This window comes from Melospiza georgiana, chromosome 2 (assembly GCF_028018845.1).
Source record: "Melospiza georgiana isolate bMelGeo1 chromosome 2, bMelGeo1.pri, whole genome shotgun sequence".
NCBI classification, from domain to species: domain Eukaryota; kingdom Metazoa; phylum Chordata; class Aves; order Passeriformes; family Passerellidae; genus Melospiza; species Melospiza georgiana.
The window spans coordinates 78,904,735-78,923,250 of record NC_080431.1 but is presented as its reverse complement, the minus strand read 5'-3'; the positions used below and the strand labels follow the sequence as shown (position 1 = coordinate 78,923,250).

The following is an 18,516-nucleotide window of genomic DNA, read 5'->3' as shown; positions in this document are numbered from 1 at the left end:
AACTATCCAGCTGTATTCAGTGTCTTTCTGTACCCAAAGCAAACACTAACAACTACCTATAACTAGTTCTAGAGGAGAAGCAACTATCCAGCTGTATTCAGTGAAAGGTTTATCAAACCAAGGTCAAGAAAGCCATCTCAATTCTCATTTCAATCTCTTTGTGTCACTTAGTGATATCTCCTGGGACATGACCATCTCCTTGAACTTATTTAATTAACTGTTGGTTACAATCAGCATAAACATAATGAACTGTGTGCATCAGACAAATAAATCTAGACAAAAGAGGGAAGGTAAGGACACCTCATCTGTCCACCAAATGTCAGTGTTTCTCTGTGCATACAAAGCAAAACCGACTGCCAACCAAGTCCTACCAGACAGACACTTTAGACCAAAGAAGTGTGGTTGCATGACCACACAGAACTAACTGCTACTGGGGTCTGCCCCATCCCATAGCTCCCTCCACAGCCTTACTTCCCATCTCTCATTCCACTGTTTCCTCCTCCCAGCTATGCTAAATGTCTTCCTGGACATCAGCTGTGCCAGAAATGTGTCAGAAACCACATTTTTGTCTTTTTGATAGTTATTAAGATGCACAGACATCCAACTTCTACTAATATAATAAAGTTTTAATGCTACCTTTATTAAGACTTACTTTTCATCACAAACCATGTTTTTTCACCAGAGCCTTGGTGAGAAGATTTTGTTTGGTTTCTCTACTCAGGAGGCAATATTGGAACTTAATACACCACTATGACCATCACACTAATCAATTTCCCATGACCGTGGAAAACCATACTGCATTTTATGGCACTGACCCATCCTATGAAGACATCTTTGACCCCACCAGAGCAGAACTTCAGTGATCAATAGTCAGGTTCAAGTTTCCATAGCAGAGTTACACACACCAATGAGTTTCATATTCAGCTGGAAGAAGAAAATTTCCTCACTCTGATAATTTATTCCCTGCTTGAATTTTCTCAGGATGAAACTTCCATACAAAGATTCTCTGAGCTCATGCACTCCATACAGTAAGGGGATTTTGAGATAAAGAATCAAAGAAGGATAGGCCAGTATTTTTGAAAAACATCAAAACAGCCAAAGCCTGAAAACACAACGTTGAAGTGATTAGCACCATCACAGTCAGCTCTTCCCCAAAATACCAATTTTCATCATTTGACTGTGCAAGTTCTGAGCTTCTTCCTCTTCTGAAATGAGAAATTCAAAGCTTTATTTGCTGGGCGGAATGTACCAGTCAAGCCCCTCACATGGCACTCCGGTTATTCATCTGTCCAAGGTCATAAAACTCGGTTGTCTCATTTACTAATTGGTCTAAACACTGAAACCCTCTCTTGTGTAAAAGGCCTTCTGCTGGAAAGGTGTTTACCCCTCTCCTTTGCCACTACACAGCCTAAATTCACAGCCAGAAACACAAACAATGCTACCACCATTTAGAAGCTGCTGTTTCTTGATGGTCAGTTTAAGATGCTTCACACAAGGTATATGGGTGGGGATAATAATTATAGACCCTGCAGTTTTGGGGAAGCCTCTTACTGGTCCCAAACAAGTACTGGAGATAAATGAAAAGTCAGTCACCATGGGTGTAGTTCGAACAAAGTGAAGAGGTTTCCCTCTCCTTAGCTGTCAATCCTCCTCCTGCAACATTCCATCAACTCCTGTGTGCAGCTGTACCAACTAAATTGATGGGAAAAGGGGAGGGGGGCAGGGGATGAAAGACTGACATGCACCACTGTAATTACCAAAAACGAAAAAAATACGACTCCCCATCCTCACATGGATTTTGTTGGGTTTGATTTGTTTTTCCCCTCATCAGCCTGTTTTAAAATGGATTGGTGAACTAGTTCATTTTATGGTCACATTAACCACGGCAGTGGCACGGCAAAGAGAACGGAGGAAGAACTGGGGCAGAACGTCTTAAACCAGTTTTGCCACCAGAGAAACTGTAGCCTGGAACTGTACTCCACCTAACCCTCACACACAAACAGGCTGGTAAGAAAATGGGCAAGGCACTTCCTGTGCTTGCATCATTTGTCTAAAGGCTAAACAGCGTTAAACTGCCTTCTAATTACTGCCCCAAGGGCATGTGGAGTAATTCCTTGTAAAGGTGAGCATTTTCTAGGGTACAACAATGTACACAGGCAGAAGTCCCTCCCCATCAGCCTAATGGGAAGCTCCAGGCAATGCAGCTCTTCACCACACCTCAGTCTTTAGTAGTGCTTTTCAGTGCATAAACTGAATGTCCTCATCAGCTGTGTTTTCCCACATTATCGCCTCAGGCCACAGAAATGTAAGTTAATCCATCCAATAAGTGCTCTTCCATATATGCTATAAGGGCTGCAAAAGGAGCAGAGCTGGGACTTGTTCTGGTACTTCCCATGGTTAAGACTGATAAGAACCCTACAGAAAGTGTTTAGATTCAGTTTGGCTGGGAAATCCCACAATCACACCAAAGCAGCTGCATATAGTAACATGAGTCCTTCATATGCCAGGGAGTGTATCAGGTAACACCTGAAAGAGCCAGCAAAAATCCTACATGGAAAGGCGTGTCAAACCTACAGATTTCAGTCTCTTGGGACACCTGAGAATGACCTTATGGAGGCACTAAGACACTTTACTCACCAAGGCCCCGGTTCAGAGAAACTTGACTATTGAGGGTAGCACTGAAACACATCCTTAACTGTAACAGTTAAGGATGTGTTTTCCAGTTAACATCAGTCCAAATTCTACATTACAGACCTGAACATCTGCTAAATTCTTCTTTAGATCCATAAGTGTCTGCTCGTTTCGGTATCTTCTAATAACTGTGAGGCATCTGAAAGCAATTCTCAGTGATGTTGCCCTAAGGGATAGCAAAAACTTAAGCCTTTCTACTGATTTTGTGGTCAGCTGCCCCTGCCAGCAGCAAGAGTACAGAGTTTCTGGCAGATTTCTGCCCCACGTGCTCATCTCGTGCATGTTTCCAGATGACAGCCTGGTCAAGCCTGGTCAAGCCCAGATGAATGCTGATCAAGCACTCAAAGCTTCAGCTACAACAGAAACTAGAGCTAAAAGGAGTCTGTGAGATCTGTGCAGCCACTTGCTGCACGACCATGCAGTTCTCAGGGCAGCTGCTCTGGTCTGGCTCAGTCCTGTGAGGAACCACGACTGCTTTACTTGGCAAGGAGAGCAGAAGAACACAGAGACTGTTCTTGCATTGTATAAATAAATGAATACTGATTTTTTAAAGTGGAATGGCTGCCACCACTCAACTTCTGTTCATGGCATCTTGATTTACAGTGCATCCATTGCTTGTGATCACTTTAAGCCATTAACTTATAGAATGAGCAGAAACAAATGCCTGGACACTCCTGAAAAATGTGGTTGCCTTTCCCCTTCCCTCCCTCTCACCAGGACTGTTCCACGGGTGAGTTCAACTCTAATCTGGCAGAAATCTGTCCAGCTCATTTTGCCAACCTAGTTTGCTATCAGTTTAGCAATCTAAAATGCATCCACAAGGAGTCTACTAGAAACTGGTGTTTGCCTAAAGAACAGGAGCACAAAACTGGAAGCAGACCAGGGGAGCAAGGAAGCAAGACTAGCAACTCCCTCTTTCCTTCTGCTGTGAACTGTAAGGTCATCTCACCATTTCTGAAGGAAATATAATCTTGGTCTCAACACAACAGTTCTACACCATCCCAACATTATCAAGGATAGTTGTTAAAGATGTCACACTCTGTAACAGATGAAAAGAGAATGTGAACAGAAAAATCTAGCAGAAAAACAGATTAAATAATTGCATAGTCACCCAGGGACTGATCTGGGTAATAGCTGAATTCTGCCAAGATCATGAAAATTCCTTACAATGGCTTGTGATATTCCCTGTTCCTTCCCACCCTGCTCGCTTTCTTCTAATACCACCACAATTCTGTTCCAGATTCTTTAAGTACCTGTTCCCTGGCTGAGTTTACAGTGTAAGTCTGATAGAAACCTGGGCAACCATGATTCAGGCAGGAGAGCAGGAACGTGAGAACGACAAAACTATTTAAGCTGCAGAGATACCTAAAAATGCACATGGATCGAGACGGGAATTTGCACAAATCTAGGTGCTTCAACTACCTTATATATGAAAACTTCTGTATCTAGATTTGTCAAATCACTTTCCCACAACTTTAGCCATAAAGGATCAGACTAAAAATGAATATCACAAGTACAGCTGGCTTTGCCTCTGAGCCCAGGAGCAGATGAAATGACTTTTGAAGGTCTTTTCCAGCACCATTTTCTATCATTCTATAACCAAAGCTGATGATGCCGTGTTTATATGCAGGAAGGCTCCTAATCCCCAGTCAGGGTTGAAAGCAGCACTGAACTGAGTGCCACACGTGCTGTGTGTGTTTCCCTGCAACACTGCCATGCTTAGAAACCTGCCTGAGTCTGCAGCCCTTGCAGTCAGCAGCTTGGGCACTGCTATTGGGTTACCTCAGCAAGCATTGGTTACACTCCTGCCCACAGACTCCTGGAAAAGCGTTTGCAGCTATTGTACAAATCAAACCCAAGAGGAAAGAGGAGTGATTCTAAAGGCATTTGACATGAAAAGTGTCATTTCCTGTTCAAGAAGCAGAGACAGAGCAAGACTCTGGCTGTTTATGTGCATGGAGTGAGACTGAGAACGTGAAGGAGTACCCAGAAGAAGGAGGGTCACAAGTTCGAGGTGACAGCAATGAGCAACAGCTGCTGGCTGTGCACCCTCCAGCAGCAGGTGTACCCAGGCCCCAGAGGTTTCAGTCAGCCCTGCCAGTGACCAACAGATTTACAGGACCATCTGTCTGGGCACAAACTGCACACAGCCTTCCCAGCTTTGCTGCCCAGATCTTCACCACACACAGACAATACAGGGCTTGTTATGGATTAGCTAATGAGCAACTGTTTAGACCAATAGACAGCCCTAGTTCTCCTGTGCTCATTATCTGGATCCTACATGAATGAGAACACTGCTTGTTCTTTTGGCTGTAAAACTGGCTTTTTCTGAACAAGCAGCTTCCCTTCACTTGGTGTGCTAGAAAATGGAAAGGTAATGTTGTTTCTGGTTTTGTTTAAGGAATGCCTCTGAAAGAGACTTTAAAAGAAAGCTCACTTGATAGGTTTTTCATACTTGCACTGAAGAGTTCCTTCTTTCCTAGGCCAGGTGTCCACACAATCTGCATATTGACATTATCAGCCCCGTCCATGTATATGCACACCCTTTCTTGAGAAATGCTGTCATCCTTCTCTAGTCAATGTGTGGCTAATTGACAGAAGACAAACTCTGAGAAAGCACCCCTGGAATTTACCTAGAAGTCTGCTCTTTTTGTTTCAGACCTAAGGAAGGGCTCCTGCGTCAATCACTTAAATAAACATGCTCATGTCACAAAACCACAGGTAGTATGAATCACAATACTAACAATTGACAAAAAAATGCAGACATTTGCAGAGTAAAGCCACCTAATGCCCACTGTTCTCTTGTTTCCTGTGTAAAACCACAGCACTTCCCATCTGGAATCCTCCTCTTATTCACAGATACACATGTGCACATGCAGACACACCATTCTCTGGGAGTGGTTCTACAAATACAATCCTTATAGTTTAGTCTGATACAATTTTAAAAGCCCCAAATAACAGCACTCCTACTGTAGCCTTTCATAGGAGAGAGATCCCTCAGCACTGAACACCATGCTGTCCTGAAGCCTTTGCTGATATCCATCCTATATTCCTCTTTCTCCCCCATTAATCCTAGTCATGCTCACATGTTCCACATAAAATCCCTCTCCCTCCTAAATGTTAACACCCTTCAAATATTTTTAGACTGTTATTATGTGTCCCCCCACCCTCCACCTTTCAGTCATCACTTAGCCAAGCTATGTATATTTAGCTACTTTAATCTTTCCTCCTAAATCAGTCCCTTCAACCCCCAGAGCTCAATGTTAAGTCTGGTATGCTTGCTCTTCTCAGAACTCACTCCATGTTTTTGAGATCTTTCTGGTAACGTGTTTGCAGAATCCTGTGCAGAAGATAGCTTTACATGCACTTGTTTTAAAGAGAGAAGACACCCAAGTCACTGGGCACTATTAATTTTCATTTTCCATGTTGGGTTTTTGTTCCCAGATTTTAAATTCTATCTGAATTTTTAAAGTATTAATGAATATTTGGTTCATTGAAAAGAGTAAGAGCAATAATTGGTTAATTAATAAAAGTAATAGCAATAATTAACTATTTGGTTAAGACCAAAGTAAAACCAAAGTAGGAGCAATAATTAATATTTTGGTTAATTAATAAGAGTAAGTAAGAGCAAATTAGCAATTGATAGTATTGAAGCCAATTGTGAAAAAAGGAAGTGGGTTTTAAAATGTAAAAGAACACTAAGGCTTTTTAAAACTAAACTTTTCAGAAGATCACTGGAAATGTGTAAGGTTATCCAAAAGAAGAGCAGAAGTAAAACAATAACATGCAATGAGGGAAAAGGATGAAAAATGAAATATAAACAGTCTCTAAGTTAAAAGGAAGGTGAGTAGATACACCTACAAAACAAAAATCTGGCCTACTAAATTATAAATCAGTTAAACTGTATGTGTTATCTACAATGCAAAAAAAAAAAAAAAAAAAAAAAAAACCACAAAAAACCCCAACAAACAAACAAACGCCTTTCTGACAATATACCACTACAAATCGACTCTTAGAAAATTAGAGAAAAATCTTTTTAGATTTTTCTAAATTAGAGAAGAATCAGAGAATTACAAAAAATTTGAAATTTAAAAATTAAAAAGTCAGAGGAAGAACCAAAAGGGTTAATGCAATGTTGCCAATGAAGTCACTTAAATGTGATTAAAACTCTGTGGCTGAAGACATATGCAATGGGGAAAATGTAGTACTACACAGCTCACTTGGTTTTTAAGCCTGACAGATAAATATGGGACTACAAAGCTGCTAAAAAAATCAAAAGGGACAGGAAAAATTTGTGCCCTTTATTAAACCAACAAAATGAAGCCCCCACAAAAGGAGTCATGATAATTTTGATAATATGTAGTACTCAATAAGATTGCTACTATATTTATATTCAGTACTAAGCATGTTGAGGAAAGATGCCACAGCCAGTACTATTAACTGCAAGAATATTCCTGGTGGGTTGGTATTTCAAAAGTGGCAAATTTCTCAATACTTAAGAAATGCTTGGAATTAATGCAAAAATACTTCTTTTCATGTTTGCATGGAGAAAACACCAGTTAAACTGACATACAGCTTAACACAAAGAACCATAAACCTGGCTTACAAAGGAGATGGAAGGAAAAGCATGAGAAACTCCAGCAGAAGTTTAACCCACTGCCAATGTCTCCAGAAGTCTGGCTTCGTCTAGTTGACAACAAAGAACCAGAGCCACACAAAAGCAAAGTTGAAAGATGACTGAGTGAAACAAAACCTCATTATTAAGCAACTCCAGAAACATTACACCTACCACCAGAGGGGAGGGCAAAGTCTGCATCCTAACCAATTGTCCACTAATCCAAGTTTTGTCTGTCTTGTAGTGTTTAAAATACGAGATTCCTTTTTTCTTCCAAAATCATGGGATAAAGGGCTGTTCTGGAGTTCACTAGGTCATAATAATGGAAGGGACAGGAGCTTCAGAAGTATCTCTCTGAGGAATATCACAGCTGAAATAGAAATTTAGCAATTACCTGGAACATTCAGTTCAGTGTCAACTGAGCACCTTCTCAACATGTTTTAATAGATTTGACTGAAATATCACCAGGTAAGATGCTAAACTATAATACAGGAGGAAAGCATTTGAAGACTCTTACCTTGTAGGTTTCCATATTTTAAATAACAACCATGCTCCTCCCTCCTCTGAAGAAGTGTTTGAGCCAGGACAGGAGTGTAAGTTTTATGCTTCTTGGGATTTATGCGTTTGCTTGTCAGTTCTACTTTTAGTGACTCTTTGAGGTTGGAGAGAACATTAAATGATAACTTATCCCTTTGAGATAAAGGCATTGTCCTGCAAATTTACCTAATCATTTCAGAATAGGGGTGGGAGGGACATCTGTGACCTGGCAGCTTTTAGCATCAGACTGACCTTTCATCCCATCTTAAGTCACGTTGTAAAAGCAAGACTTTGTGGTCCACTGCCTGCTCCAAGTTTTAACTAGTAACACGGTTGACTGTCCTGCTTCTATCTCTCAGCCTCTAAGCTTTGGACATTTCTAAGTATTTCCTATCAGCAGTTCACAAACAGATGGCACCAGCCTGGGAGATGGATGACTGCCCCCAGCTGTCTGCCCCTCCCTGCTCAGCACAGGAATGGCTGAGCTGTTTGAAAAGCAGCTGCCAAGCTACTGACTCCTTCAGAACAGCCATCCAACAAACTGCCACCAATTCTAGACCCTCTTGCAAAAAAGTGCCTTAAGCCAGGTGTTCCTGCGGCGCAAGGGAGCACTGGACAGCTAAGATAATCAGTAGGTTTTTTCCAAGATCTTATTGTCTCTTTTGTAATGTCAAAAAAGGTTTGCAAGTTACCATTTCTTATTTCTCTGCTCTCAGTAATGTTGGGAGACCTGGTCTATTCAACATCTCCATGAATATCTCACAAAGTTACTAAGCTTTTTCACTCTACTCTCTCTACATCAGTACTGAAGATGCCAGGAGACACCCAACACCTAATTCTGTGACAGCTTATTTAGTACAAATGCTACAGGTATGATTTCTCCCATGGAAAAACATTATTGGAAAACATAAATTACATACTTGTAATGCTGTACCCCCACGGTGCTCTAGCAGGCAGGACTCCTAAAATTTTTCTGCAAGACCTTAGTGGTACCAGAAGTCACCAGAGCAGAAAGTGCCCCACACTCAATACAACGACTTGGAGAAAGGACAGCATTCCATATCACAGGAGACAGCTGCTTGTGCCTTAAGCAGGTGTCCAGCAAAGCCTGCTGGAAAGGGCTGGCACCCAGAGAGGGCTGTGCCATGAGCTTACTCAGTCAGGATGCTGCCTCCATGCAGGAGTGGAACATGTCTAGTATGGAAAAAGATAATGAAAGTCAGCAAAGGAATCAGGACACAGATTATCAGTGTACAGAGAAGAGCTTGGCTGACTTTGGAGTGAAGAGAGGATGGTGCTCACTCTGCAATCAGCAGTGCTGCCTAAAGAGCTGTAAACAAGCCAACTTTGAAGAGGCACGGCAACATGAGCATGAGGCCTGTGTAGAGGCTGAAACACAACTTTCTGTACAAATTTAAATGCATTCAAGCAAAACAGCACAAATTCTTCATATTGCCTCAGTACACTTCAGCTAAAAGCCGCCAACTTTGAACTGACAACAGGCTGCTTCACAAAAGATTAAGGCATATAAATTGCACATAGAAGAAATTCTGAGACCTGGAACATCTTGCCCATAACCACACGAGCCACTCTGAGTGAGAAACAGTGAAATGGTTCCAGTTTTTTCAGGGGAAAGGGGCATAAAGACCTCTCTGTAACACCTCACCCCTTGGTTCAGAGGGCTCTGTGCAAGTCAGTCACAGGGTGGATAAATAACCATCCCTTCAGAGGCAGGGCCAGCTCCACAGCGAGCCTGCCCTGTTCCACAAGCTGGCTTGTGAGCACTGGAGATGAAATCAGGGACTATATTTATTCTCCCTGCCCTGCCCGGTCATATCTTTCTATAGATCCCAGACAGGGCCCCACTTCCTTGGCCTGGATCCTGGAGACGAGTAAGCAAAGGAGGGCATAAATCAGTGCCTGGGTTCTGTCAGGAGCACACTGAACCAACCATCCACACCAGGAACAGGTGCACTGAAGGCAAGCAGGGACACTGTCCCATTTGGAATAGGGGGGAGGGCTTGCAGAAAAGCTCTTCATTTCTTCTCCCTGAGCCTGCCCTAAACCTTTCACCCTGCAAGAAGGTTATTTACCTTCTGCAGTTCACCAGTCCAGTCAACTAGGTGTGTTCCACTTAACACCAATCCATGCTAAATCAGGCCCAGCCAAGTGTCACTGGCTTCTGTATCCCTTTGTGCTTCACTTTTGCTCTCATTTCTTTTTTGTCTTTCACTCTCTGCTCTGACACATTCACTCCAAAGCTGAAATACTTCAGGGGCAAAATGTTTAGTAAATTAATACACTCTTAAAACACAACTGTAATTTTTCACCAGTAATTTTAAAAGTCACCCATCATGAAAAGCAGTGCAGACATAGAGCAACAAGAGCCATGTCACTAGTTCATGCTTAATAACCATGGGGTGGATTCTCAGGTAATATTTTAGTCTGAGTAACATTTTAAGCAAGCGTCGGTCCCTAAAGAAGCAGTCTTACTTTGATCTCAGTCATGGTTGCTCATTCCCAATCTCACCATCCTTTCTCTAAATACCAGCACAAGATGCTGGGCAGTATCGAAATTAAAGTTCACATCTTTTCTCCTTTCTGGCCATGTTAGTTTTAGACGGAATTAGTTCCCCAGCTGCTTCCATAGCACAACCATACAAACGCCTGCACCAGCTCAGAGCACGAATTGATGTCTGCCTAATCTGGCCCCAGATTAGCCTCAGGGTGACCAGCCTTACCCAACCTCGATTGCTCTTCCCGGGTACAATGATGTGTGTACCCAGTAAAACCATCCACTGCAGATAAGGCCATGTAAACAAGACCCCACCCACGCTCCCGCAGTCAGAGCAATCCATTCCCTTGCTCGGGGAACAATGGCCTGATGGGTGGACAGAAACCTGCAGAATTACTTGTGAAGTGCCCCGTAGGAAGCTCCAGGGCATGCACGGAGCATCCCGTGATGGGGCCTGTGAAGACGGGCAGATTCCAATGTATGGGGGGAAAAAAAAGCAAGCACCGACTGGGTAGAAAGAGACCTGTCTTCCATAAGATCCTTGCTAGTGTTCGGAGAAATTGTCCACCTTGAGACTTAAAACCAAATACTGGGTATTAAACCTTTGCTTTGCATTTTAGTCACAGAATTACCAGGTGGATTCTTGCAATTCTCAGCTAGAGAATCCAGGTCAAACCAGCTTTTGGTTAACAAAAATCAAAAGAAATTTTAACTGTCGAAAAGGTAAAAAAAACCCAATTCAAAAGCATGTCTGCCACATATAAAATTGACTTCTGCTGCAGCTGCAAGCCAGAGCCTCTCTGTACTCAGGGCTGGGTATCTAGTTAGCTAGATGAGAAGAACCCACAGGTGAAAGATACTTGTGCCGGAGCTATGAGACAGCAAACTGCAATGAAAAGCAGAACACAGAACCTTCCACCCTTAACATCTGAAAAGTGTAGGTAGTTAAAGTGTAGGTGTTTGCACAGCAGCAGAGCCATTCAGGGCTTCAGGAGCTGAGCCTCTTTCCTGTAGCACCAGACACGCAGACCATTACCTGTTCTTACCTCCAACAAGAGCAGCGAAGAAGAGATACCATAAAAGATAGGCTTTGTCACACCATGAAGCCATATATTTATATATAAAGATTAGTTCAGTAGCATGCTCAGCTCTGAGATCTACCTTATGGATAGTCCCGTGAAAAAGATACCTATAATGCTTTCTGCTTCATCAATGTCACACCCATTTTCCTAAATAAGACTCCAGGCAACCAACGGCACCAGCCTGGGAACACGTGACAGAAGGGAATTCTCAGAGCATCATTTGGAGCAGGGGCAGGCTGTGTGGAGCGTTGTGCTGTGACCTCTCTCTCTCTCTCCTTACCATACATCTTGCCTTCGTCGGACAGGATGATCTTGCGGCGGCCGCATGGCGGGTAGATGGCTAGCGCTTCCTGGAAGCTCTGCTCGATGTCCGGGCTCCACACGCCCTCGGCGTCATTGTCGATGGGTTTGTCCAAGGCCTCGCTGCCCCCCGAGTCGTTGCTCCCCTCAGGGGAGGTGGGAGAACTCCACTCGTTGGAGGTAATGGTGCCAGCTAGAAACTCCAAGGTGCCACGCGGAGGAGCAGACTCAGAACCTGCAAGGGCAAGCACATCCCACCAGGCAGTTAGAAACCCTCCAAGGAGATTCTAAAGCAAAAAAAAAGCTGAAAAAAATCTCAGTTAGGAGGGGTTTACTTCAAGTTTATCTTAAACGGATAACTGAACCACATGTTGGGTTTTTATTTGTGTTGAGATGAAAACATTTTCTACAAATCCTTCTGCTCCAATTTCTCTTCGGTTCATTACCTCTGTCACTTCCCAGTTCTCCTCGGGAGTCTTGTTGTGTCTTTATCTCCTTTATTTCTTTCTCCCTGCACTGTCATTGTCCATGTCACTGTTATTTAACTTTCCAAAGCACACATAGAGGGATTCAGCCTGTGTGAAAGACTACAGCAGTGATGAATTATCCAGTCATCACTGAGCACTGGGATTGAAATTTTCTTAGATACTGTTTCACTGGATCAGAGTTAGTAGTTGGTGTCACTTCTAACGCTGACATTTCTTCTCAAGGATCAGCTGTGCTTTTAAAAAGCCATTCCTGGACAGTTTAATGCAGTGCCTTCCAAACCCCATATCCTGGCAGGAGCAGAAGGCACCATGAGTACAGGGATTACAGCACCAGTTGCAGGTCAAGAACCAAGGTGCTTAGCCTGTTGTTACTGCTCATCCTCAGAACGACTTTGGGCAAATTCCTTCAAGTTTCCTCTGCCTCTCTGCCCCCTCATCACTTTCTAGTCTCAAGCTATTAGATTTGCCACTGGGCAGGAGCAGAATTTGGTTTCTCATTGAACCTAAGCAGACAGCTGCTAGCTCTTGAAAACTACAATTAATTATACTCTACTTGTAAATGCCTACAGGAGAGGCTGAAGCCTTTGAGTGGAGCTGCTGAAACACTCATTGAGAAATTTACTTCAGACCACACAGACACTTCCAGTCAACCAGGCAGGAGATAAATGGCTTCTAAAGACACAGATAATTCTTCTGCCTTAATCCCAAAGCTGTTTGTTTATCATTTTAATTGCTTTGTTATCTGGGCTACAAAGAATGTTCACAAACCAACATTTGAGAATCCAGCCAGAGTTCAAAACTTCCCTCCCTCTTCCCTCTCTCACTGAGCTGGGTAGCAAGAAAATGAGAATAAGGACTGCTTTTCCAAAAGCAGCAGAATCAACAAACCTGCACTGAACATGAGTAAGAAGAGAAGTCTGACATGGCAACTCTCTAGCTCAGAAATATCACAGTGAAAATGTAAACGGGAACAGAGTAGAAATTTTGGTGTTGTATTTGTCAAAAACTAGTCATTAAAAAAAAACATACATGCAGTAGTTGATATAGGGGAAAAACAGTCCATTCATTCAAGCTCAGAACTTCAAAAAAAATTCAGGGCTCATAGCTCCAGAAACTTTTCTGACAAACATTTTTCAAGTCTTTCTTTAGTTTCTTACCTGTTTGGATTTGTGTTTTTTAAATCTTCTCCAAGACCATAATCACCAGATTTTTTTTTAATAAAAGCTGAAATTCTTGCAGCACTTTAACATTTCAAAACCCAAAATTGTAAAGATTTGGCAACACTGGCTCTCAGAAGGTTTTGCTGCTCCTTAATGACTTTAGACAGCAGCAAATACATATTTTGCATCTCCAAAAGCTAAGGAAATAAGACAATACTGTGCCTTTGACTAATTTCAATACAGACAATATAAATTAGACAAATAATTAGACACAGTGTGCTATGCAGCATTTTAACAAATGGTGCACAAAGACATTTAGAAAATCCAGTATATGACTTATTTCCTGTGAGAGTATTTGAAACACACAAATCACTGGAATGGTCTACCACAGCCCACCCATTCATTTCAGCACCTACATGAGATTATTTCAACCCTCTTGATCCATTTAATGAACTTGGAAAGAAATAATACAATGGGAGGTGAGAGGGGCAGAGGGGAACACACACTTGGCCTTTTACCACTGGGACAGACATCCCAGCACACTGTGAATGGCACCAAGGTCAGCAGTGTGACTTAAGAGACCCTGAAATGAAGGTTAACAGTTTCTTCCCTCCCCAAACATTTCCCCTGTCACTGACAGATGCTAATAAAAAATTTACATGGGTATTTAAGAGATTGTCCTGCTGGGGAATCCGTGTAGAGGAGTAAGCTTTCCACAGGGAGACACTGACAGGGAAAGAGAAGTTCCCTGCTCCAAATCTTCCTTTTGTATTTCCCCAAGCACCCCTAGTCCCTGGAGGCTCTGCAGACCCTCCACAGTTAACACACACATCAAAATATCCACAAACACAAGGCCCAGGCTGGTTGTAACTTGTGGTGACAGGCTGAAAAACAGAGGGTTCAGAACGAAACCCAAGGTGTGACAGCAAGTGCATTCACCAAATCACCTGCACTGGGAGCTGTAAATCTCACAGGAGCCAGCAGGTTTCACACCAAGTGAAAACATCTCCAGCTGCTCAACTACAAGGCTCCCAAAGCCACAGTCACTGGAAGCTGCAGGTCTGCTGTCAGGCCAAATCCCCCAGCAATGCACACAGGCAAAGTCATCTCCTAGGGGATGAAGGACCATCATGACCATAAAAAGCATCTGCTTTGAATCCAGTTATTTTCATCTCCTTAGTGTCCATGCTGACACAGGGGAATACCTAGCAGATGATTTCATCGTGGCACACTCTTAAGTTGAAACTCAATAAATATCTGAAGCATATCTCTGAAGCATAACTCTGAAGCATAACTCTCCTCCCCCCATCACACACCCTGATCATTTCATATTTTACAAGGCTTGGCATCTGCACTAAGAGCTTTTGGTGACACAGGAAACTTTGGGTCCATTCTAATCCAAGCTTCAGAATAACTGGAGGAGAAAACATGTCCTATTCAGTGCAGTGTCAACTCTCCAGACTCTGTTCTCCAAACCTTAAAGAAAAGTTGCACTGACTTGACTTGAGCAGATGTCATTAGTACCTTAAGAGAAATCCACAAAGCCAGAGACAGAATACGTGAACTTTCTCTCACATTAGTGTAAATCAAGGGAGATGTGGAACATAATATCAGTGACAGAAGAAATTATATAAGTCTTGAAGTGATCAGACACTTTTTTTTTAATGCTTATTACTTTTCCTGCTTTGCCCAGCAATGTTAGTTTAATCTCAAGTTACAGCAGGTCAGCAAGAACCAAAGTGTGCTATTGTGGTCAATTCCAGCTTTTCTGCACCTTGGGTCCTGATTCTGCTTACCCTTCTTGGTACTAAAGCTATCCCTGATGGATGATGAAAAATGGGGACCCATACAGATTCTAAAATCAAGGATGTTTGGCCATCTCCAGCTAAAACCTCTGTAATTACTCAGATTACAAAGCACACTAGCAAAACTTTTACTTTGATTTGATAACTTCTGAAGAAATTCCATAGACTGAAATGGCCATGGAAATCCTTATAACTCTGTGCCTCTGGATCACTAAGATGCCAAAGGCTTAAAAGGCCTGCAAAGTTGTCTTAAATAATGTTGATTACTAGTAAGGCCCATGTGCAGTCCCAGGCAATGCCCTGTGCCAGCAGCAATAGCAGTAATTCAGGGAGCTCTGGCTGAGTGCTATCTGATCTCCTGGTCTCTGCTTTGGCTCAACACTTTCAAGCCTTCTGTTTCCTGCACTGTTGATCTGAACTCGGTGGCCAAGATGACCACTCATTAAAGTAAGCAAAGCAAACTAAAAAAGAAGCTGGGGGTTAAATCCTGTGCTAAATGACTTTATTAGGATGGCAAACTGGAAAACTGGCAGTGGAATTGCTTCCCACTGAACGAGCAATCAGGTAAAAACCAGAGGATTTTTCAGAAGCATGAGAATGCTGAATGTCTTATTTATAAGAAAAGTTTCTATAATATTCATTAATAACATCTTTAACAAAATACAAATGTTTCAGTTAGCATCTACTTTCCATTTGCTTCTGCCTTCTGTTTAATAGTAACTACATGCATACAGCCTAGTAACTTTAATGGTGATTTGTATTACCAAATGTTCTAATATTACTAAATATTTTAGTACTTGTTAAATTTTTTTAAGGTTCTGCCTGTGCAAGAGTTTGTAATCACAAAGCTCTCTTCTGATGTGGAGGGAATTTGATTCTGAAAGCACTAAACAGACATCCTAAACATGCTCAGACAATTCCTTTCCCATCTGAATTCCCTCACCAGGCACAGTTCTGAGGAACAGAGTAGTCAGAGGATGTTGTCCCATGTTCATAAGTGCAAGTTTTGCCAGAGGTCACAGGGCTTGGTGTTCTTTCTCTTGGGATTCCTTTAGCCTGAACTTATGCCCCACTCCTTGCCTTTTGTACTTCCGCGGTCGTACCTTACAGTTTTCTTTATCTTGATCTCATTCTTATTTTACCCAGAGATGATTACGTATCTTTCTTTGTGGGGTCCAGTCATGGGTTCTCCCCCAGGTTCCAAGACACAAGGCCCCTCAGAGCACATCCACCTCCTCACCACAGTATCTCTATCTTCCTTTCTTATGTTTCCCTCTGTCCAAATACTATTTCTTACTCACTCTTGCTCCCTGTTTTTCTTTCTGCCATGGTCATTTCTTATTGAGTCGCTCACAAAGCAAAACCATGGAGAAAACACAAAAATCTTTCAGCTCCAGCAGCTTTGGTTGAAGTGTTCCAATTCTGATAATTTCAACACTAACCCTCTTTCCTTTCACACGTGGTATCTCATTGAGATTCAGAGATCCTGCAGGGCTAGACAGCTGCCAAGAGCCCTTCAGCAAGGTCTTATTGACAGGGAGCACATCTTTAAACAGACTCCACAGTCTGACACATCTGCTTTCTAATATTAATCCCTCAGTCATTACTGTTGGTAACAGCTCCCTCTTAAGTGTTTGTGGCAGCTGCTCAACACAAAATCATACTTTCCTGTGGATCTGAAAAATTGCAGCCAGCTGCCTCCAGTTGTTCAGTTTTCTTAGAGCTGCTCTGTCCAAGAGGCTCCCCCCAGCCCTTGGCCACCCCCTGTCCCTGCTGGAATGGAGCACAGCACAGCAGGCAGAGGGTCCCCATTGAGTCACTCACCCCTGCCAGGCAGGGGCCCCTGCCAGCACAGCCCTGTGCAGTCCCACAGGCGGTTCCACTCCTGCTGCAGAGCTGGCTCCTGCTGCTGCTGCTTCGCCCAGAGCATCCCTGCAGCCTCGGCCTCATCCACTGGAACTGCGGGCTGTGCCGCCAGGGATTGCTTCACCTTACAGGTGCTCCTGGGTGCCATTGAAATGCAAACAAACCCCAACAATTCCCGTATTCGCCATTCGGTGTAACGTGAGCCAAACACTCCTGCTATAGAGTATTCCAACCACATTTTCATATCTGATCAGCAGTCGGAAATTTTGCCAAAAAAAAAAAAAAATCAGTTCAGCCATAACAGATGGTATCCTGCTTCTCAAACTATAAAGTTTATTTTATATATATATATAAAACAATAAGAAAACCTGGAAACAGGAGCAACCAGCCACTTAGTCCCATCCAGAACACCTAGCAAAAGAACTTACACAATGCAGTGACGACACAAGGAGATTCGGGTTTAGGGAAGCAACAGTCCGAAATACTAAGAAACCTATTACTCAAGGTAATAGATGGAAGATAGCAGTCAAACTTACCAGAGGAAGAAGACTGGGAAATTCTATGGGACACTACAAGAATAGCTTAGTTCCTCTGAAAGAGAAAAATTAGTGCAATCAGTAGATGAGTAGCTCCCAGATGGTGCAACTCAAGGACTGCAGGAAAAACACACTGGAAAGGGAAAAGATGGGGAAAGCAAGTATTTAACAATAAATAAGACTGGTGAAGTTTTGCAGACAAAAGAGGAAAAAAATAATGAATATGTTTATAGGGTCTCTACAGAAAAAAATTAAGAATGCAACTGAAGCAAGACCACTGAACCGTTCCTAGGAAGGTAACAGCACTTTTGCAGCACCAGACAGCAACGAGTTCCTCAGGCTCCTTAGGAGCTGCACTCCCATCGTTAAAGGAACCTGGAGACAGTGCAGATGGGTGGGTGCAGTTCACTGGGCCTCTTGAGGGCTTCACTCAAACACTCCAGAACAGCTTAGCCAGGGGCTGATCCTGGCTGTCATCTCACTTTTTGCCTCAGGCCTCCTGCAATCCTGAGTAATGCCGGCTATTCCCTGTGAATAGCCCTATCCACCCAGGACAGCAGAGTAGTGCTGCATAATCCCATGAATAAAACCAGTTAAGATAAGTGCTACTGGCTGCAGAGGAGGTAAACGCTCTTAGCAAGCAGCAGTGCCAGGCAAGGAGGAAAGAACTGAGATTTGCCTCTGTACTGGGCAAGGTAATAAACTCATTACATCCACAGGCTGCACGGTGAGATTTTTGTCTCTGTCTCAACACTGAGTAAGACTGGTTTACAAAGGAACAAGCACTATTCGCCTCAGATCATATCCAACAGGAGGCTGGGCTCCAGCTGAATGCTTGTCACACTGCCTAACACAAAATCAAGCTCGGTTTGTTTGCTGCACCGAAACTGCCTGCAGCAGCTGCTGTTCAAAAGGCACCTG

At 42.9% G+C, this 18,516-nt stretch overlaps 1 protein-coding gene across 1 annotated transcript in view; it reads right to left on the bottom strand.

The window, feature by feature from the left end:
- Nucleotides 1-18,516, bottom strand: part of TEAD4 (TEA domain transcription factor 4) — a 49,618-nt gene that overhangs the window by 23,790 nt on the left and 7,312 nt on the right. Inside the window, exon 3 of the mRNA XM_058045536.1 lies at nucleotides 11,721-11,975. Within this exon, the coding sequence (XP_057901519.1) occupies nucleotides 11,721-11,975 (255 nt within the window). The remainder of the gene's footprint in view (nucleotides 1-11,720; nucleotides 11,976-18,516) is intronic.